This window comes from Mobula birostris, chromosome 22 (genome assembly GCF_030028105.1).
Source record: "Mobula birostris isolate sMobBir1 chromosome 22, sMobBir1.hap1, whole genome shotgun sequence".
NCBI classification, from domain to species: domain Eukaryota; kingdom Metazoa; phylum Chordata; class Chondrichthyes; order Myliobatiformes; family Myliobatidae; genus Mobula; species Mobula birostris.
This window is the reverse complement of record NC_092391.1, coordinates 45,341,557-45,364,697: the sequence shown is the minus strand read 5'-3', so window position 1 is coordinate 45,364,697 and position 23,141 is coordinate 45,341,557. Positions and strand designations below refer to the sequence as shown.

At 44.3% G+C, this 23,141-nt stretch overlaps 1 protein-coding gene across 3 annotated transcripts in view; it reads left to right on the top strand.

The window, feature by feature from the left end:
• LOC140186391 (rab-like protein 6) overlaps nucleotides 1-23,141 on the top strand; it is a 94,325-nt gene that overhangs the window by 51,395 nt on the left and 19,789 nt on the right. For all 3 annotated transcript variants that reach the window (XM_072240607.1, XM_072240606.1, XM_072240608.1), the window contains 3 exons: nucleotides 8,421-8,524; nucleotides 19,557-19,921; nucleotides 22,311-22,458. In XM_072240607.1, coding sequence (XP_072096708.1) covers nucleotides 8,421-8,524; nucleotides 19,557-19,921; nucleotides 22,311-22,458 — 617 coding nt within the window. The remainder of the gene's footprint in view (nucleotides 1-8,420; nucleotides 8,525-19,556; nucleotides 19,922-22,310; nucleotides 22,459-23,141) is intronic.

The window sequence follows — 23,141 nt, the reverse complement described above, 5'->3', positions numbered from 1 at the left end:
AAAGATGCTGTTAAACAGCAGTACGGGTAGGGGGTGGAGCAGAAGCTGGTGGGTCATAGGTGGAACCATACAGGTGGAGGATGATGGACAGGTGAAACCAGATGGGGGAGGTGGGTGGGAAAGGTGACAAAGGGACAAGAAACTTCGAGTAGACTGGTGATCCTGTGTGGGTGGAGAGCATGGTATATGTGGCCTGTAGGTGGAGAATTCTGTATTCTTACCATCTTCATAAACAAAAGTTGCAAAATGCAGAGCAGGAAGGCATGTCCAACCATTTAGGCTTGCTACAGCCTCCATCCCAGAGGAGAAAAAAGGGAGGGAGAGCAAAACAGTATACAAGCTGAGCCAGTATCACAGATGAGTGTCTAATACAGACACAAATCTCCTTTTCAGTGGGTGATGAATGGAGAGCTGAATGTCTTCTCAACATTTAGTTCAAGGAAGTATCTGATTGTTTTGGGCAGTTGGGCAGAAGAGCCTGTTCTGTGCTCTATCTCTAAATTAAAAATAAATAAAAATTTGTTTAAGGTGGCACTTGCAAGCTGGTGTTTATTGCCTATATTTAATTGTCCTTGATTAAGAGGTGATGAATCTCCTCTTGAACCACTGTTGGAGTTTCAGGATGAAGTTTGGATGATGGGACCTTGCAGAGGCAACCCAGGAGATGCTGGAGGAAGTCAGCAGGTCAAGTAGCAGCCATGGAGGGAAAAGCACAGTTGACGTTTCAGGTCAAGACCCCTCTTCTGGACTGAAAGCTTGAGAGGAGATGGTGTAAAGAAGTGGAGCAAGAGCTAGTAGATGATAGGTGGATCCAGGTGAGGAGGGGTGATAGGCAGATGGGGGGAGGGCAGGTGGAAATAGCAAAAGCTGAAAGGTTTCGAACGGCTGCAGCTATTTGATTCTAATAGGAAAGAAAGGTGATGCATGGAATCGAGAGGGAGGCGGGGAGAGCAAATGGGAATAATTTGGGAGAGGAGAACCAGAGGCAAAAGAGTGTGGGTGATGGGCATTTGGGGTGGGTGGAGCAAGGGAATGTATGGTGATGGGGGTGCGTGCTAGCATGGGTGTAGGAGGGGAAAAGAGTACAGTAATGGAGTGGGTATAGAAAGAACTGAGTAGTTCAGGAGAGATGAGAGAGAAGACACAAAAGGGGAGCAGTTTGCTGGAAGCAGAATTCTAAAGTGATTGATATATGTTCTTGTTTGGGCTGCCCCTGTTCTTCCTGGTGGTAAAGGTCACACGATTGGGAGTTGCTGCTGGAGTAGCCTGGACTAGTAACTGCGGTCTCATATTAAGGAGGGACATTTGACACACCACAGTTCCCAAGGAGATGTTGGATTGCATCGCGGGAGAGAGAGTTTAAAGGAAGTATGCAGGGGTAGTCGGGACATTCTGCGTGCCACAGTTCCGGAGGAGATGTTGGACTGCGTAGTGGGAGAGAGAGTTTAAAGGAAGCATGCAGGGGTAGTCGGGACATTCTGCGTGCCACAGTTCCGGAGGAGATGCTGGATTGCGTAGTAGGAGAGAGAGTTTAAAAGAAGCAAGCGGGGCACATGAGGTTGCTTAACAAGATTAGAGCTCATGGTATTACAGAAAAGATACTAGCATGGATAGAAAATCAGATGATTGGCAGGATGCAAAGAGTGTTAATAAAAGGGGCCTTTTCTGATTGGCCTCTGGTGACTAGTGGTGTTTTGCAGGAGTTGATGTTGGCACTGCTTCTTTTCACATTAAATGACAATGATTTCAATGGAGGAATTGATGACTTCATGGCCAAATTTGTGGACGATATGAAGGTAGGTGGTGGGTCAGGTAGTGTTGAGGAAGCAGGGAGTCTGCGGAAGGATGTAGACATGGAGAATGGGCAAAGAAGTGGCAAATGGAGTATAATGCACTTTGGTAGAAGGAATAAGGGCATAGATTATTTTTCTAAATGGGGAGAAAATTAAAAAATCAGAGGTGCAAAGGGACTCGGGAGTCCTCTTGCAGAATTCCCTAGAGGTTAACTTGGAGGGTGAGACAGTGGTAAGGAAGCCAAATGCAATGTTAGCATTCATTTTAAAAGGTCTAGAATATGAAAGCAAGGATGGGATGCTGAGTCTTTATAAACCATTGGTCAGACCTCACTTGGAGTATTGAGAGCAGTTTTGGGTCCCTTATCTCAGAAAAGATGTGCTGGCATTGGAGAGAGTCCAGAGGAGGTTCACGAGAATGATTTTGGGAATGAAAGGATTAATGTGTGAGGAGTGTTTGATGGCTCTGGGCTTTACTTGCTGGAGTTTAGACGAATGAGGATCTTTAGATTATATGTCTATGGAACCCTGAAATTGGCAATACAGTATGTGAGGGTGGTAAAGGAGGCATATAGCATGCTTGCCTTCATTGATAAAGCCATAGAGCTTTAACTGTAAAAGTTGGCAAATCATATTGCAGCTGGTTCTGCCATATTTGGAATATTGTGTGCAGTCCTGGTCACCACACTACAGAAAGGATGTGGAGACTTTGGAGAGGATGCAGCAGAGGTTGACTTGGAGCACATTAGCTGTAAGGAGAAGCTGGACAAACTTGGATTGTCTTCTGGAATGTCAGGGGCTGAGGGATGAGACGCACAGAGTAGCTGGTCTGACGTACTGTAGATGGTTAGAATTTCTGCAGCTGGAGGTGGTTATTGATTGCCGCATCAGCCCATGACATGGTTTTGCTGCATGCAGGCATGAATTGCTTGATTTACTGAAGAATTGTGAATAGGATTGAACGTCGTGCAATCATCAGCAAACATTCCCACATCTAACCTTGCAATGGAAGGAAAGTCATTGACAAAGTAATGGTTCTGGTGAAGGACATTTGCCTTCAGTACTGTGCTCAATTAGGATGTCATATAGGCAGCTAGGTTAGAGATCATAAACATAAGAGGCTCTAGAAATTTTGAGGAGCACCCTCAAAATGCTGGAGCATCTGAGCAGGTTAGGCAGCATCTGTGGAGGAGAATAAATAAACAGGTTATTTCCCCTCCATAGATGCTGTCCAACCTACTGAGTTTTTTTGTATGTAGCTGGGTTGAAGACTGGAGGAGATTTTTTAAAATATGGAGCTGGATAACCTCATCTCAAAGCCTTTCTACATTTGATATCATCCCTTCAAGTTTGCCAAGACAGTCTGTAATCCGTGCATGGTTGTCTTCAAAATATGTAACAGGCAACAGTTGATTTTAAACAACACACATCAAAGTTGCTGGTGAACGCAGCAGGCCAGGCAGCATCTCTAGGAAGAGGTGCAGTCAACGTTTCAGGCCGAGACCCTTCGTCAGGACTAACTGAAGGAAGAGTGAGTAAGGGATTTGAAAGTTGGAGGGGGAGGGGGAGATCCAAAATGATAGGAGAAGACAGGAGGGGGAGGGATGGAGCCAAGAGCTGGACAGGTGATTGGCAAAAGGGGATACGAGAGGATCATGGGGCAGGAGGTCTGAGAAGAAAGACAAGGGGGGGTGGAACCCAGAGGATGGGCAAGAGGTATATTCAGAGGGACAGAGGGAGAAAAAGGAGAGTGAGAGAAAGAATGTGTGCATAAAAATAAGTAACAGATGGGGTACGAGGGGGAGGTGGGGCCTAGCGGAAGTTAGAGAAGTCGATGTTCATGCCATCAGGCTGGAGGCTACCCAGATGGAATATAAGGTGTTGTTCCTCCAACCTGAGTGTGGCTTCATCTTTACAGTAGAGGAGGCCGTGGATAGACATGTCAGAATGGAAATGGGATGTGGAATTAAAATGTGTGGCCACTGGGAGATCCTGCTTTCTCTGACGGACAGAGCGTAGATGTTCAGCAAAGCGGTCTCCGATTTTAAAGACTGAAGTGAGTCTAGTACCACGTGGTGGAATTTGATTTTTGAAACTGTGATTTTGATGGCAGATCTTTTGAAGAATTGACCACACGCTGTTAGCTCATTCATGAGGCAGATCTATTTTAGAGCATCAAAGCTGAACCACAGATACCATTTCCAGCTTGGCCAATTCCCTTTTCCCATTCTTTGTCTTTGCAAATATCATGTGGGTCAGGTGTGCAAGAGTTGTTAAAAGGTTTGACTTTTTGTCTAAGGCTATCAATAAAAGCACGGAGTCCATTTTAATTTTGGTTAAGATTAGTATCATATGTCATTCATATTGTGTATAATGTTCTTCAGTTCTGATAAACACTGCTGCAGACCATTGTACTTCGGACAATAATAATTCTTATCCATGGCTACTAACAGCTCTTCCTCTGTGTTCTGTGCCTTACTGTGCCTTCGTAAACCCAAAAACTGCAGGAAGAACCCTTTACAATGCTAAGGGCTGTATTGTCAATGAATGAAGGTGCATGCAATATGAATTCTTAATGTCTTCTGTTTTTTTCCTCTTTATACATTTGCAAGAATATGTTTGTGAACCCTTTGCAATTACGTGGTTTTCTGTATTAATTATGAAATATGATCTGATCTTCATCGAAGTCACAATAATAGTACTTTTCATGTCTTTATTGAACACATAGTTTAATCATTCACAGTCCAGGCTGTAAAAGGTATATGAACCCTTGTATTTAGTAACTGGTAGAACCACCTTGATCGCGAAGAACATCTACCAAACATTTCCTATAGCTGCTAATCGGACTTGCACAACGGCGAAGAAGAATTTTAGACAATTCCTCCATAGACAACTGTTCTATTTCAATATTTCTGGGATGCCTTGCTTGAACGGCCCTCCAGGTCATGCCACAGCTTCTCAATTGGGTTATGGTCTGGACTCTGACTTGGTCATTCCAAAACACGAATTTTCTTCTTTTTAAGCCATTCTGTTGTTGATTTACTTTTGTTTTTCAGATCATTGTCTTGTTGCATTATCCAACTTCTACTAAACTTCAGGTGACAGAATGCTAACCTGATATTCTCCTGTAAAATGTCTTGATACAATTTTGAATTCATTGTTCCCTCAACAATTGCAAGTGCAGCAAAGCAGTCTCAAACCATGATGCTCCTTCCACCATGCTTCACAGTTGGGATGAGGTTTTGGTGTTGGTGTGCAGTGCCCTTTTTCCTCCAAACATAGCGGTGTGCATTTCTGCCAAAAAGTTCAACTTTTGTCTCATCTGTCCACAGAACATTGTCGGAGGGGCATTGTAGTCTTTTGCAAACTTGCGATGTGCAGCAATTGGAGAGCAGTGGTTTCCTCCATGGTGTCCTTCCATGAACACCATCCTTGTTCAGTGTTTTACTTATAGTGGACATATGAACAGAGATCTTCGCAAGTTGCAGGGATTTGTGCAGGTCTTTTGCTATTACCCTTGGGTTCTTTTTCACCTCCTTCAGCATTGCACGTTGTGCTCTTGGTGTGATCTTTGCAGGATGCCACTCCTAGGGAGAGAAAGTAACAGTACTGAGTTTCCTCCATTTGTAGACAATTTCCCGTAACAGTGGACTGATGAACACTCAAGTCTTTAGAAATGATTTTTATAACCTTTTTCAGCTTCATGTATCTCAACAATTCTCCTGAGATCCTCTGAAAGTTGTTTTGATCAAGGCATGGTGTACATAAACAGATCTTTCTTGAGAACAGCAGGCTCTGTCAGTAACCTGACTTTCTTTTTTTATAGGGCAGGGCACCTCTACAACCCACACCTCCAATCTCATCTCATTGATTGGAACACCTGACTCCAAATAGCTTTTGTAGAAGGCATTACCCCAGAGGTTCACATACTTAACTAAGAATGTAAACTGTGATTGTTTAAATAGTGTACTCAGTATTGACAAGAAGAAGATTCAAGATTCAAAGATTCATTATTGTCATTCTAACCATACATCAGCTCTGCAGGGCAGAATGAGACAGCGTTTCTCAGGGGCAGTGCAATCATAACATAACAAACGCAACACTAAATAATAAACATAACAATAAATAGTAAAACACAACAGCCACATGTCAGTTAAAATCAGTTATAAGTGTCCAGTGCAAGTTAAAAGTGTCCAAAGCAGAGTCAGGTGGAGCAGCTATTTAGCAGTCTGACTGCCTGTGGGAGGAAGCTGTTTAGTAGCCTTGTGGTTTTAGTTTTGATGCTCCTGTAACGTTTGCCTGATGGCAGAAGAACAAACTGTTCATGGAGAGGGTGTGAGGAGTCTTTAATGATGTACCGTGTCTTCTAGAGGCATCGACTCTGAAAGAGATCTTGGACAGAAGGTAGGGAGACTCCAATAACCTTCTTTGCTCCCCTAACCACCCTCTGCAAGGCTTTTTTGTTCGACAGCACTGCAGCTGGAGTACCAGGTTGTGATGCAAAAGGTCAGCACAATCTCAACCACACCTCTGTAGAATGTAGTTAAGATGTTAGTAGGGAGTGATGCTTGTTTAAGCTTCCTCAGAAAGTGCAATCTCTGCTGGGCCAATTGTTTGTGTGTTATTAGTTTCGGCAGATTGTATTTGTCTATTATTGTGACTTAGATTAATATCAGACTGCATTTTATAAGTAATGCAGAAAACCACGTAATTGCAAAGGTTCGCAAACTTTTTCTTACAACTGTAAATAACCTCTGTTCTCTCTGGCATTTACCCTGAAGAATTGGCCAGGATACACACGTGAGACCATTGAACAGCAAGATACAAATAACAAATGTGAAGTCACAGCTGAGTTTCTGCAATGATGACCAATCAACTGATTTTTGTTGTTCCTTTTCATGCTTTGTGGTGCATTAGATGGCATTTTTGCCATTTCCATAGCATTTGACTGTTTTTTACGAGGCAGAGTTGCTAGCTTGACCCTCAACTCGGCAGGGATGGAAAGCGTGCAAGGAGCTGGCCGGATTTGAACTCGGGGCCATTCACCTTGATGTCTGGTGCTGACGCCACGACACCGCCAGCCGGCTAAAATCAGCTGATTGATAAGTATATAAAAGCCAAGTATTCGGAGGACGCACCACAAATGAACAGTGCACTGATGATGTCTCCTTGTATGGTGACAAAATGTTTGCAAATGGATTGCCAAGATCTGAGAACGGCTCAACCCTACCATCAGCCACCCGAGCTACACATTTTCTAAGTTATTTCCAGCAAATAATAATATCCTATTTAATCATGTCTCTGTGTAACGTACACATTGACACACTTCATGGAGGTGTCCTTTGCGTTGTATGACAAATCATTACCTGAAGGCATTTAGAAGGAAGAATGCTTGAGGTATTGAAGGGGATCATACCCACAAGAAGCCAGGCTAGACACCCATAAATGGGAAATAACATTCAAGCTACACAATGACTGGACAGTATCCATTTTCATCAAGAAAAGATCCAGTTGCTTTTAGTTGAGGTTCAGCAATACTCCTCACTCCAGCTGTTAATTTCCAGGTTGTCACTATTTGTTAAGAAAATGTTATGAGCACATATGGTGTCCTGTGGTGAGTGACTTGATTCCTGGTCCCAGAGGTTTTTCACTTTCTACAAGGCACGTCAGGAGTGTGATGGAATTCCCTGCACTTGCCTGGGGGTCCAGTTCTCAACAGTTCTCAAGAGGCATATTGTAATCCAAGACCAAGCAATCCACTTACTTGGTATCTGGTTTTGTCATACAGCACAGCACCAGGCCTTTTGGCCCCTGAGTCCATGCCTATGCTTTTATACACACACACACACACACACACACACACACACACACACACACAGACACACAGACACACACACACACACACACACACACACACACACTCACTCACTCACTCACTCACTCACTCACTCACTCACTCACTCACTCACTCATCTGGATCGAATCCGGAACTCTGGAACTGAGCTGTGCATCTGTGCTGCCCTTAAAATGCTATTTCTCCTAGCTGGAGAATCTTTATTAGGGCATGGTCGAAGGATAAGGGGATGATATGAGAGGTTTCTTCACTCAAAAGGTTGCATACCTATGGATATCTCTGACCCGGAGAGATGCAGGTGTGCAGCTGGCAATTACATTCAAGACTGATGGATTTGAGCATTAAGGGAATCACAAGTCCAGTGGAGAGGGGTTTGAGTTACAGCAGTGGAAATTGTGTTCACTGAACTGAGGATATGGGGAGGGAAAAGTCTGCAGATGATGGAGAACTCGGAGCTTTGTAGAAGAGGAGGGAAAAGGCGGGAATGGTGAACGCTGTCAGAAGGTGCAAAGAAGGAAGTTGTAAAATAAAAACAAAATGCTTGAAAGCCTCAGTGGGCCTGGCCACATCTGTGGAAGGAGAAACAGCTAATGTTTCAGATCTGAGATCTTTCATCAGAATTGAGAAAGATTTCATCTATTCATGCTTTCATTTTGTTTTGAGTCTACACTGATGAATTCTGGAACACTGAAAGGTGATTTGTGGTGATTGCAGTATGTGGATGAGCAAATGTCTCGTTTCCTGGATATTGACGAGGTTTTTTCTTCCTTCAGAGAGAGACGTTGCTAAGGCAGTTGGAGACTAATCAGCTGGATATTGATGCAACATTGGAAGAACTCTCTGTACAGCATGAAACCGAGGACCAAAACTATGAGCTGTAAGTATAAGCTCATTCTTTGTTTCTGTCAGCAGGTAATAGAAATATTCCAGTTTTAATTAGCTTTGTGTGTGCTCTGCAATACTGTTGTTTAGTGTGGGATTTTCTTTTCCCCCTTGCATTAAAACAGGAATTTAGTTGCAGTTGTGCAGGGGAAATGATGCCATATATCAAAGAGGGAACTTGATAAAATTTTCCTTCATCTTTACAGTGATCCAAAGAAATCATTTGAAGTTTGGTTGCCAAAATATTAAAGAGACAAATAACCAGTTAGGCGGTTGCGGGACAAGTTGCCAATATGTTTTTGGTGTCACAGCCCAGTGTTGTAGGATTTCTCATCTGGAATTGGACTTGGTTTATTGTTGTCACATGTACCGAAGTACTGTGAAAAGCCGTCCAGGCAGGTCATTCCATTTTTAAGTACTAAAGGTAATAAAAAGAAAAATAATGCAGGAAACAGTGTAATGGTTACAAAGAATGTGACATTTGGCCTTTCGCACTGAGCCAGAAATTTCCTTAATATTTGGAAGTCCCAAACAGAGAACGCCCAATACTAGGTCTCCTATTAAGGAACGAGACAAGACAGGTGATAGAAGTGTGTGATAGACCAAAGGTCAGACCTGTGGTTAGCAAGTCCAGGGATCAATGCCCAGAAGTCAGCAAAATCCATCCAGAGGGCAAAACTGAAGGTCAAAGTCCAGAGCTGAGCGAATCCCGGGGTAGAAAGACCCAAAGGTCAAAGACTGAAGTTGGTGAGTCTGGAAGTAGAGGCGCAAAGGTAGAGTCTACAGTCCAGATCAGAGACTGGAGTTTGGAGTCCTGATTTCTGGGAATTTGAGAGTCAGGGGTCAAGGCCTAGAGGCACCCTGCCCTGAAGGGTTGAAAGCATGTGTGTGTGGAAGGGTGAGAAAGGGGCTTATTTTCCTGCTGTTGCTGGTTGTTATATTGTTGCTTTGAACATTGTGGCCATGCTATGTTGGTGAAGGAATGTGCGGCACCTCTTGCAGGTTTCCCTTAGCATATCCTTGGGTGTGTAGGTTGTTAACACAAATGACACATTTCACTGTACAGAATGTTTCAATGTGATAAAATAAGTCTTTAGAGGAACACCTTGGATCTAGTGATCATAATTCCATTATTTTCAAGATAATTGTAGAGAAGGGCAGGACTGATCCTCAGGTTGCGATTTTAATTTGGAGAAAGGCCAATTTTGAGGGCACCAGAAAGGATCTACAAGTTGTGGATTGGGATAGATTGTTTTCTGAAAAGGGGAAATTTGGTAAATGAAACGTGAAATATCAAGAGTGCAGAATTTGTATGTTCCTGTTAGGGGAAAAAGGCAAGGCTAATAGGTTTAGGGAACCTTGGTTTTTGAGGGTTATTGTTGCCTTGCTTAAGAAGTAGTTACCTAGCAGGTATAGGCAGCAAGGAACAAACGTTAGACTTGAGCATAAGAAATGCAAGAGAACACTAAGAGGAAAATCAGGAGGGCTAAAAGAAGAAATGAGGTTGCTGTAGCAGACAAGGGGAAAGGGAATCTTAAAGGCTTCTGCAGATATAGTCAGAGCAAAACAATAGCAAAGGACAAAATTGGTCCACTTGACAATCAGTAGTCATCTCTGCATGGAGCTGAAAGAGATTAGGGAAATCTTGAATGGATTTTTTTTGCCTCTGAATTTACTAAGAAGATGAACACAGAATCTATGGAACTAACACACAAACTGTAGTGGGGTCATGGACCATAGCCAGATTACAGAAGAGGAGGTGCTTGCTGACTTGAGGTAAATTAGCGTAGTTATATCTATCTCCAGAGCATGACATCATGTCCCCTCGGACCTTGTAGTAAGGTGTCATGGGACTAGAGAAGAGCTAATGTAGTTCTGTTCTTCAAAAAAAAAGCTCCAAGAATAAGCCAGTGAATTATAGACCAGTGAGCCTGATGTCAGTAATGGGTAAATTATTGTTAAGTATTCTACAGGACAGGATATATAAGCATTTGAATAAACAGGATCTGATAAGGAATGGTCAACTTTGCTTTCTGTGTGGTAGACTGTCTCTAACTAATCTTAGAGTTTTTCGAGGAGGTTACTAGAAAAGTTGACGAAGGAAAGGCAGTGGATATTGTCTACATGGACGTGGTCAAGTAGGTTCAGTTGCTTGTCGTTCAGGATGAGGAAGTAAATTGGATTCAACATTCAGGAGAAGCCAGAGAGTAGTAGTAGATGGTTACCTTTCTGACTGGAGGCCAGTGACTAGTGCTGTGCTGCAGGAATTGGTGCAGGGTCTGTTGTTGTTTGTCATCTACATCAATGATCTGGATAATAATGTAGTAAACTGGATCAGCAGATTTGCAGATGACACCAAGATTGGGGGCAAAGTGGACTGTGAGGAAAGCTATCAAAGCTTGCAGCGGGATCTGGACCAGCTGGAAAAATGTGCTGGCAAATGGCAGAAGAAACTTAATGCAGACAAGTGTGAGGTGTTGCATTTGGGATGATGAACGGTGGGAGAACACACCCACAGTCTGCTCCCATCTTTGTCAACTTAAACCTTGCTCAATGCCTTAATCAGAGAGGAGCACTGGAGTTGATCATGGGATCTCGTCCTACATCCAGGCCACACACTCTGCTCTCAACCTCACCGAACTTCCTCTGAGCCAGATTGCTCAATCAACCCAAAAGACGAAGAAGCAGAAAGCCCTTAACTCCGAGTGGAGTCATCAGGACGCCGTCATGGCGGCGTTTTCTTTAGCAGGCTTTCTTATTTTTACAAGACCGAGTTGCTAGCTCAGCGCTCAACCCAGGATGGATGGAAGGCGGGCAAGGGAGCCGGCTGGATTCGAACTTGGGAGCCTTTGCTCCGAAGTCCGGCGCTGATGCCACTACGCCACCAGCCAGCTAATCAACCCAAAAACACACCATCAAAATGTAAATCACAGGTTCTAATTGCAGTAGAATCCTATTTGAAAGAAGTAGTTTTGTGAACTGTCTGCAAGACATTGATAGTGTAGTTCGCTGGCACTATCTTGAACGCACGTTGTACAATTAAAACTGGATACCAGGATGTACCAGAGCTGGAGTAAACCAACCAACAGCTCACCTTCATTAGTTCTTGGTTCAGCTGTATCGCTAGTACTGCATACAATGCTACTGTGGATAGGACCCACCCTCTGTATATAGTGACTGGGTTATATCACCCAGTCCTCTGACTGCCGTGCACACACTTTGATGGGTGCATCATCCGATATTTTCCTGGGATATGCTGTGAGACTGTAATAACACCAGGGTATCCCAGTGAGGGTAGGAAATAATCAAGGAGAATTGTCCGTGATATCTGGTGAATCAGGGATGGGCAGTTTGGAGGCATAATGGTAGAAAATTCTGGGAAGAAGTTGGAGTTGATGGTCTACTCTAATGTGCTCTAAGTGGAGAAATGCCAAATGGACATTTCAAAGCTTTGACGTCTACTTTTATGGCTTCGCAAAACCGTGACTGGCAGTCGGTTGTGACATGTGGACTACAGCTTTGCAATCCTTGACTGAAAGGCACAAATAGTTATAGATCAGTTATCTTCTGTAAGAGAAGACTTGTGTCCCTGATATTAAATCTGCAGTGCCTGGGCTCTTAATTAATTTATTTAAAGCTATTGTGATGTTAGATGAGTGGCTGCGTAAGAGATCGTTTTTCCGATCTCTGACCACCTTGCAGCAAGAGAGACAGTTACAGCATTGGGAACACGGCTTCTCAACACAAGCTAATTGTAGCTTGTGGTTTATCCCTGCAGAGCTTTGAACCATAGCGCATCTCCCACTTGCTTATCTCATATTGTAAGGAGACAGGCCGGGATTTTAATTAGGAATTTGGAGCGACAGTCCCTACCACATGCTGCATTGTAATTCTACCTCATCGTCAGTTATGTGATTGACCAGGTGGGTGGAATCATCAGACATCTATTCATTATTTCAGCAAACTATTTGCATCACTGAACATTTCTGCAAACAGTGTATGCCCAGAACTGAATTTTGCTGTTCTGCTTGAAGCCTTGTTTTGGGAATAGAATTTTGATCTGATTATCTTTTATTTTGATAGGAGTCAATAAGTTCCTTCTGAAGTTTGTGCCTCTGTTAGGAAATGCATCTGCCTCATGACCCAGGTGATAATTGGTGGCCCTGAGGACAGAGGTCATAGGCTTACAACAGGCTTTCCTGAAGCTGTCCTTAGGTTGCTGGAGTCTCTATGGAATGTGTAGAGTGCTAAGATCAGCATGTTAAAGCCACTGGAAATCATTGGCCCTAATATTCAAGGAGAGAAACCTCAAAGATACCTGCCACAGATATGAAAGAGAATAAATGTCAGCAAGGCAAAAAGTTGAAAGTAATGGACAGTCACGGCCTGAATTTGGGTTGAAGAAGGAGCATGAAGTGTGGAGATGAAGCCATTTTAAAGAAAGACATGGACAGCTGAAGACTTTGCCATCTGGTAGGTGAAGAGGCCAAACTCAGAGGTGAAGGTTTTTGGACCAGATACAAGTCAAAGAGACATTGAAGAGAAGAGATTGTTTAAAAGCATAAAGAGTCTGATACTGAGGTTGAGGATTTTAAATTTTTGCTCTCTCTCCTTGCCCCACTCAAAAAGGTCTTTCAGCATCTTCTGGCATCCAGGAGTAAACTGAACTTTTTATAGACTGAAGTGGAAGAATTTGCAGAGGTTTGTGAATGTTAAAGATGAGTTTGAAAGTTATTACTCTGTGTTAGGTGGTTGTGTTTCAAGGCTCTGTCTGGATTGCTCAGGAAGGTACAGTTTTATTTTGGTTAAGCAACAAAAATGGGTGGAGGACATAGAGCATTCCGGCACAGTACAGGCTTTTTGGCCCATGATATTGTACCGAAGTTTTAACCTACTACACGATCAATCTAACCCTCCCCTCCAATCTCCTCCTTGAATATATTCAGATGTCTCAGCCTCCACATCTCTGGTGACGAGAATTCCAAAGATGAGAAAAGAAATTCCTCTTCATTTCTGGTGGTGCACTATTTTGAAATGATTTCCCTTTATTCCATATTTTGAGTCATAAGTTTGCAATTGACTTGAAAGTTGGTGGTATTGTTGATACTGGGAGAAATAGACTTAGTTTATAGAATGATATCAATCACTTTTAAGTTAGGCAGAGCAATTGCAGGTGGAATTTAATCCTGGTAAGTGTGAAGCATTGCGTATTGTCAAGTGAGGTCAGGATATGTGCCATGAGATCCTTGGGGAACAAAGGGATCTTGGTGTACTGGTCCAGAGATGCCTGAAGTTGGCAGCGTAGATAGACTAGTGAAGAAGGCATTGAGGATGCTTGCCTTCAATAGCCTGGGCGTAGAATATAAGAGGCCTTGGTGCAATTTTGTAAAACACCTGTGGTTGCTCTATAGGAAGGCATGATTGCACTGGCGAGGATGCAGCAGAGGTCCACCAGGATGTTGCCTGGATTGAAAGGTTTCATTTGAGAGAGTGGATAGGGTAAGTGTGTTTTCCTAAGTTTGAAGAAGGCTAAGGGACACCTGTTAAGAGTATACAAAATTGAGAGGCGTAGGAACCCGTTTGCTATGTTAGTGATGCCCAAGACCAGAGGAGTAAGAGATTTGTGGTTATGATCTGGAATATATGCTTTAAGTGGGCGATGGAGGCAGTGACTTTTATTTAAGAAACATCTGAACAAGTACTTCAATCACCAGGGCAGAGTATGTTCTAAATTAAATGCTGGTAAATGGGATCAATATAGATAGGAACTTGATCAGCACAGATATGGTGGGCCACATGCCTGTCTCTGATTTTTCCCTCAAGATGGAATATATCTCAATGTAATAAATGGTCAAAATCCCTCAATACCACGTTTCAATAACATTATCTTTCATTCTTCTAAACTCTGTGTTCAATGTTTCCACATAAAGATCACTTTTTCATTTCAATAATCAACCAAGTAAAACATATTTTTGAGCTGTGACCTTGAATAAGGAGACCAAAACCAACTCATTCCTCCGGGTGCTGTAGAAAAGCTCTTGAGTTGCAGTAGTAGTTCCCGATTCTTGTTTTCCATTTCCTTGACGATAAATGCTGATGTTTTATTTGCCTCAAAAAAAATTATCGACATCAGGTCAGCAGCTGTTTGAAGAAAAATAGGCAATGCCACCTGCCTCCTCAGAATGGAGAGAGAGGAAGTGGGGGAGGAGAAGGGATGATAAGGGCAAATTATGAAGCTTAAGGCTAGAATTTGCGGGTGTGAATTGGGATTATGTTTTTGCAGGGAAATGTACTCTGGACATGTGGTCGATGTTTAGAGATCTCTTGCAGGATTTAGGGATAAATTTGTCCCGGTGAGGAAGATAAAGAATGGTAGGGTGAAGGAACCATGGGTGACAAGTGAGGTGGAAAATCTAGTCAGGTGGAAGAAGGCAGCATACATGAGGTTTAGGAAGCAAGGATGAGATGGGTCTATTGAGGAATATAAGGAAGCAAGAAAGGAGCTTGAGAAGGGGCTGAGAAGAGCAAGAAGGGGGCATGAGAAGGCCTTGGCAAGTAGGGTAAAGGAAAACCCCAAGGCATTCTTCAATTATGTGAAGAAAAAAAGGTTGACAGGAGTGAAGGTAGGACCAATTAGAGTTAAAGGTGGGAAGATGTGCCTGGAGGCTGTGGAAGTGAGCGAGGTCCTCAATGAATACTTCTCTTTGGTATTCACCAATGAGAGGGAACTTGATGATGGTGAGGACAATATGAGTGAGGTTGATGTGCTGGAACATGTTGATGTTAAGGGAGAGGAGGTGTTGAGTTGTTAAAATACATTAGGACAGATAAGTCCCTGGGGCCTGACGGAATATTCCCCAAGGCTGCCCCACGAGGCGAGGGAAGAGATTGCTGAGCCTCTGGCTAGGATCTCTCTGTCCTCGTTGTCCATGGGAATGGTACTGGAGGATTGGAGGGAGGCGAATGTTGTCCCCTTGTTCAAAAAAGGTAGTAGGGATAGTCCGGGTAATTATAGACCAGTGAACCTTACGTCTGTGGTGGGAAAGCTGTTGGAAAAGATTCTTAGAGATAGGATCTATGGGCATTTAGAGAATCATGGTCTGATCAGGGACAGTCAGCATGGCTTTGTGAAGGGCAGATTGTGTCTAACAAGCCTGATAGAGTTCCTTGAGGAGGTGACCAGGCATATAGATGAGGGTAGTGTAGTGGATGTGATCCACATGGATTTTAGTAAGGCATTTGACAAGGTTCCACATGGTAGGCTTATTCAAAAAGTCAGAAGGCTGGGATCCAGGGAAGTTTGACCAGGTGGATTCAGAATTGGCTTGCCTGCAGAAGGCAGAGGGTCGTGGTGGAGGGAGTACATTCAGATTGGAGGGTTGTGACTAGTGGTGTCTCACAAGGATCGGTTCTGAGACCTCTACTTTTTGTGATTTTTTTTATTAACGACCTGGATGTGGGGGTAGAAGGGTGGGTTGGCAAGTTTGCAGACAACACAAAGGTTGGTGGTGTTGTAGATAGTGTAGAGGAATATCAAAGATTGCAGAGAGACAGTGTTAGGATGTAGAAGTGGGCTGAGAAGTGGCAGATGGAATTCAACCCGGAGAAGTGTGAGGTGGTACACTTTGGAAGGACAAACTCCAAGGCAGAGTACAAAGTAAATGGCAGGATACTTGATAGTGTGGAGGAGCAGAGGGATCTTGGGGTACATGTCCACAGATCCCTGAAAGTTGCCTCACAGGTAGATAGGGTAGTTAAGAAAGCTTATGGGGTGTTAGCTTTCATAAGTGGAGGGATAGAGTTTAAGAGTCGCGATGTAATGATGCAGCTCTATAAAACTCTGGTTAGGCCGCACTTGGAGTACTGTGTCCAGTTCTGGTCGCCTCACTATAGGAAGGATGTGGAAGCATTGGAAAGGGTACAGAGGAGATTTACCAGGATGCTGCCTGGTTTAGAGAATATGGATTATGATCAGAGATTAAGGGAGCTAGGGCTTTACTCTTTGGAGAGAAGGAGGATGAGAGGAGACATGATAGAGGTGTACAAGATAATAAGAGGAATAGATAGAGTGGATAGCCAGCGCCTCTTCCCCAGGACACCACTGCTCAATACAAGAGGACATGGCTTGAAGGTGAAGGGTGGGAAGTTCAAGGGGGATATTAGAGGAAGGCTTTTTACTCAGAGTGGTTGGTGCGTGGAATGCACTGCCTGAGTCGGTGGTGGAGGCAGATACACTAGTGAAGTTTAAGAGAGTACTAGACAGGTATATGGAGGAATTTAAGGTGGGGGGTTATGTGGGAGGCAGGGTTTGAGGGTCGAAGGGCCTGTAATGTGCTGTACTATTCTATGTTCTAAAAGGCCGAAGAGAGACCAGAGTTAGGGGAAGTGAGAGGAGGAGAAGGACAGGGGTTGGGACAAGCAGCAGGTGGGAGTGGGAGAGCAAATGGCTGACAATAACATTTTAACTACCTCAGTGGAGTTGTACACGACTGGCTCTGCCTTTCCTTTTCAATAGTATGGAACAAGCCCTCCCATGATAAGTCTTACGGTAACAGGCCCATCTGTCACCGGGCACCTTTGTTAGACTTGCACTGTTGACAGCTGTTAGTCATATGAACAGGTAGTGTGTCCTTGAGCCTAATAACTCCTGACCAACTTTGTTGACTTTGCTAGCAAGGATGCCCAGAGTGTGGCTTGTTTGAATTTGTAACAAACTTTTGGCAAGGTGCCTCATATTGAGATGCAGGAGGTTGTGGACGCTGGAATCTGCTGCAAAAACAAACTGGTGGAGGAACTCAGTGGGTCAGGCAACAACCGTGGAGGGATCTGAACAGTCGACGTTTCTGGTTGAGATCTTTCGTCTGAGCTGTAAGATTGGAGGGAAGGTAACAGCGCACAGAGGTGGAGTGAGAGCCGGTGGATCCAGCTGAGGAGGGGTGGTTGGCAGGTGGTCAGTTGGAGGGGAAGGGTGGGGATGGGGATGGGGACAGAGGCTTAGAGGTGATGTGGAGGCAATAGACGGCTGTAGATGCTGGTATCCGATAGAAAAGGAAGTTAGAGCATGGATTCAATTAGAGTAGGACTGGGCAGATGGGAACAGTGGGGTGGAGGGCACCCAGAGAGGAGAGAGTGTGTGAGATGGGAAAATGGAGAGGATGGAGGATGGGAAAGAAGCTGGATAATGGAGGACTGTAGGAGACCTGGAGAGAGAATGAGACAGAAAAGGTGCAGGGTACCTGAAATTGGAAAACTCAATGATGCCTTTGGATTGTAGACTACCCAGGTAGTCTGAGGTTCGTTTTGCCTCAGAGAAGGCCGAGGAGAGGCATCAATGAGACAAAGGGCAGAATTAGACACTGCTTTGCTGCGTGCATCTGCCATGGCCATCTGGAGCTCCCGGTTACCAGTCATTTAACTCCCCTCCACTACCACACCAATCAGTCAGTCCTTGGCCACATTCACAGCCAGAGGGAGCCAGATACAAGCAAGATGCACAGCATCTCCCATTCCACATGGGTAGTCTGCAAACCAATGGCACAAACATTGTAGTCTCTTACTTCAGATGATCCACACCTCCTCTGTCCATTTCTCTCCTCTCCTGATCAATCTAGTTCTACACACACCCAATCCCACATCGCTGTTTCTTCTCTCCCCCCCCCCCCGCCAACCATCCGCTCCCCTCCTCCCCTGCATCAACTTCCTAGCTCCTTGTCTCTTTATACCGGCCACTTCGCCTCTGACCATCCATTTCCCTTTACAGATGCTGTTTAGCGTAGCAGTTAGTGTGACACTGTTACAGTTAGGGCATTCCAGAGTTCAGAGTTCAATTCTTGGGCTGTTCTGTAAGGAGCCTCTGTACGTCCTTCCCGTGAAATGCGTGGATTTTTCCAGGGTGTTCCAGTTTCCTCCCACAGTCCAAAGGCACGCCGGGTTGGTTAATTGGTCATTGCAAATGGTCCTGTGATTAGGTTAGGGCTAATCAGGGTTGCTGGGGCAGTGTGGCCCGAAGGGCAGGAAGGGCCAATTCCCTTTATTTGCTGTATTGCTGAATAAATAAATAAATGAAGGCAGGTGAGGCTGAGCTGGAGTGGATGAGTTGAGAAGGTGATGCAAATCACTTTCCTGGATGACATCCAGACCCACCCTCTGTTCCAACTTGCCCTGTTTCTTTGAAATGTATCTGGATACCTGAGTAATATTCTCTGGAGCAGAGACAGCTGTTACTGGAAGGAGGAAAGTGAATCCAAAGTGGAAAACTACTTGGAAGTTAAGAAATGCTACAATTGATAAACTTCACAAAGTTATGTCTAAACAAGGATGGAGCCTTGGCACGGATCTTTAAACTTCTATAGAATCACACAAAAAAAAATCAATGCCGTGTTCAATGCTCATGCTGCGAAGTTGTGAGAAGCCCTCCATCCGGCAAAACTCTTCCCTCCACCCAACAGATGAGGTGTCTTTCAGGATGGTACGCTCCTGAAGAGCGGGCTGAACTCCCAGCCTTCCGACTGAAGGTTGAGAACTTTTTTTTAAAAAAGGCTGTTTTGACAATGAACAAAAAGCTATTGAGGTAAACATTGCACCCTTCAAATCTGAAGCAGATGATGAGAGTCGCAAATTGTTATAAAGTGACAAATCCATGCCTTACATAAAACTCCCACCTTTAATAATCCTGCAGCGTGATTTATTCTCCCAGCATCTCCTGCTTTATAAACGTAGTCCAAGCTTCTTTTCTTAAACAACCACATGTTCCAAATGTTCATCGTGAACAAATTCATATTTAAAGCCAGCAGGATGAGCCTGCTTTAATTTGTGGCCTGTCAGTATAAGGTGAAACTGTTTGGTCAATAAGAAAGGCTTTGTACTTTTAGCGTTAGTTTTGTTTGTATGAATTCTGGAGATGCTGTAACATGGATGAACTGGTCTAACGTGGAATGTCCCGAGAAGAATTTTGCTTTTCCAACTGGTCCATGCATCCACAGATGCAGCCTAACCAGTATCTTCCCTTTCCCTTGTTTGTTCTGCAGATTTCTTGAGCTGATGGATAACAAGAATCGGAGCTTCCATTCTCCTGTCGCAGCCAATGAGCAAAGCCCATCATCGGGGTCCCAGTCACCCGTGGTACCGCCGAGTTCGGCTTCCACAACCAACTCCAGCCCAGGGACTCCTCAGCCTCCAATCCAAGCACCACCCACTCCATCAATGTCCCCTCCCCCTCCTTCAGTGTCCCCCAGTGCTGAGCAACGCACCGAAATGCCACCTGTGCCTGTCAGCACCCCTTCTCCCTCCCCTCCCCCCAGCGCCCTGGCTGCGCCCATGGCTCAGAAACGCAGCTTCATCTCCAGACTCTTTGGATCCTCCTTCACACCTGAGGCTCCGGCCATGAAGCCTGGTAAGGACTGAAGCCATTCCAGGGACACAATGGGTACTTGAGGATAGATGGAGCAAAACCCCTCCTCAAGAGCTGGGGAGCCAGAGGCACTGAGGGACCGGGCACTAATCAGTGCTGGGGCATTTAGGGGCAAAGCAAACAACAAGTTTTCACAGTGGCTTCCTGTGGTCAAGAGCTGTCCATGGTCAGTGGTTGATTGGGAATAGCTGGAATTCTGTTGGGAAATCAAGTGCACCATGGACAGGTACAGTACTGAAATACTGACACAAACACAAACAAATTTCATGACATGGATAAACCTGATTCTGATGTGGGTCTCTATTGTGGACTGAGAGTGGGAAGGGGGCCAGGAAGAGGGGAATCAAGGCTGGGAAAGGGGGAAGGGAGAGAGGTAGGTGTGAGAAGCACCTGGGGGACATTCTGTAATGATCCATAAACCAAACATTTGGAATCACATAACTCTGCCTGGTGTCTGAGGGCTGGGTGTGTCTGTACCCATACCACTCCCCGCCCCGGCACTCCTCCTGCCACCTGTCTCACACCCCACCTGCGGTGCTTCAGCCTCGCTGTCCCCAACATCCTTTGCTTCTGCCGGATTTACAAACTTGCTCTCCTCTCCACATTGACAAATGCAGTACTATGCAAAAGTCTTGGGCACATTACAGAGTTCACAGTTTGAAGTTCCTGGGTGTCAGGATCTCTGAGGACCTAACCTGGTCCCAACATATTGTCCCTCCCCCTCCTGTCTTCTCCTATCATTTTGGATCTCCCCCTCCCCCTCCCACTTTCAAATCTCTCACTAGCTCTTCCTTCAGTTAGTCCTGACGAAGGGTCTCGGCCGGAAACATCAACTGTACCTTTTCCTAAAGATGCTGCCTGGCCTGCTGCGTTCACCAGCAAATTTGATGTGTGTTGTCCCAACATATTGATACAGCTACAAAGAAGGCAAGACAGCATCTATACTTCATTAGGAGTTTGAAGAGATTTGGTATGTCAACGAAAACACCCAAAAACTTCTACAGATTTCCTGTGGAGAGCATTATGACAGGCTGCATCACTGTCTGGTATTGTGGGGTGGGGGGGGGGTGCTACTGCACAGGACCGAAAGAAGCTACAGAGGGTCGTAAATTTAGTCAGCTCCATCTTGGGTAGTAGCCTACAAAGTACCCAGGACATCTTCAAGGAGCGGTGTCTCAGAAAGGCAGCGTCCATTATTAAGGACCTCCAGCACGCAGGGCATGCCCTTTTCTCACTGTTACCATCAGGTAGGAGGTACAGAAGCCTGAAGGCACACACTCAGCGATTCAGGAACAGTTTCTTCCCCTCTGCCATCCGATTCCTAAATGGACATTGATCCCGTGAACACTACCTCACTTTTTTAATGTATTGTTTCTGGGATTTTTTGCATGATTTTTAATCTATTCAATATGCATGTACTGTAATTGATTTACTTATTTATTTTATTTATTTATTTCTTCTATATTATGTATTGCATTGAACTGCCAGTGATAATAAACCTGATTGCGATTCTATATAATGTGCCTAAGACTTCTGCACAGTGCTTTAGATTTAAATATGGGCGTACTAGGATAGGAAACAGACTCAAGGTGGGTAGGTGGGGTGTATTCTCCCCTATGTCCTGTCTAAATACAGGTAGGAAAATTGTGTAATAAGCACAGTAATCTGATCTTAAGTACCTCATTCCTTGTTTAATATGTTGAAATTACCAGATAAAACAGCCAAGCCTACTGAATAATTTTCCATTTTCTGCCGGTTAACAGTTAAATCTCCACCCAATTTATCAGGATCTTAAAGTAAAATCCTCCAGATGCTGTAAATTTTAAGAAAACAAAAGAAATGCTTTTTTCAGTAGGCCTGATTGGTTTTTCGTGTAATTTTATGGAATACCTAGTTGAGTATCTGGTGGATGATCTTTCAGACTTTGCGTGATCTAAATAACTTTAAGGCTCAGGATGGTCCCATTTTGGTCTCTCTGCTCACCCCTGTTCCAGAACTCGTGTTTTTCCGCCATACAGCCATTCCTGTCCCTCTGTAGCCTCTCTGCTGGAGCCCACTTTACAATCTATTCATCCTCATGGTGCCCTCATCTGTCATTGTGTTCCTTCACTGCATCAGTGCATTCCCACAGACCTTTACTAGCTGCTTCCCCCTCTCTCCCTCTACCATTATTTTCCTAACAAATAGCTTGTGAATCTTTCATTTGAATGTTTCTTCCCTTGATTGGTGTCTATATATTCCTTCCCTGAGCCCCACTTCCTTTTGTCACATCTGATGCCATTTCTTTCCACTTGTCTCCCTTAGCAATAGTCCTCAGTTCCCAAAAGCTTACATCTCATATTTCTTGCCAAAATTCTCTCTCCTTGTACAGATGCAGTAGTCCCGGTATCCCCTGAAGAAGAAGTGAAGACGCACAGCGTTGATGACTTTGTCCCTGATGAGGGACTGGACAAGAGCTTCTTGGAAGACCTGGCTCTTCAAAAGGAAAAGAGCAGTGAAGCCTGGCAAGAGAGTGACAGGTAGAGCTTTCAGCACATTGACCGATTCAGGGTCCCCTGGCCTGAGGATAACACTTACATTTTTTAAATGAATAACAGTGTTTAATCACAGTTAATCATTTGCTTACTTCTCATGGTTCGATAATCTAAAGAAATTATTGACAGTAATCTTCAATCCAATGGTATTACTGTTGTACTGAGTGTATACAGGCAGAGATGTTTGTTAAAGGCAACTGGGGGTAGAGGGAATGTACAGGAGCAAGTGTTACTGGTGAGTGGCATCAGCATGATGCAGGAGAGTGCAAGTGCTTTTGTTTTAATATTTATTGACTTTTGGCATCTGGTGTGGCTGATGAGGTCGGCAGTTATTGCCCTCAAAGGTGGTGGTGAGCTTGAAAGTTCTGGTAAATGCTCCCACATTGGGGGGGTGGTTCAGGATTTGAACCCTGAAGGAGCAGGGATGGAGGAGAACCTTTAGGTGGTGGTGTTCCCTTACCCTCGAATGGAGTTTTTGTGTTGGTGAGTCGAACGAGTACAGTACGGGGATGGTTTCATGGTGAATGTGGTTAGTACTAGACTGGAGACGGCAGTATTTCTGGGTGGAATTGACATAGAAGAAAAGTGAGACTGTCACTGAACAAGAGGCAGTACGGGAAGGTAGAAACCACTGCACACGAGGTGTTGGTAAAGAGTAAGATTAGCAC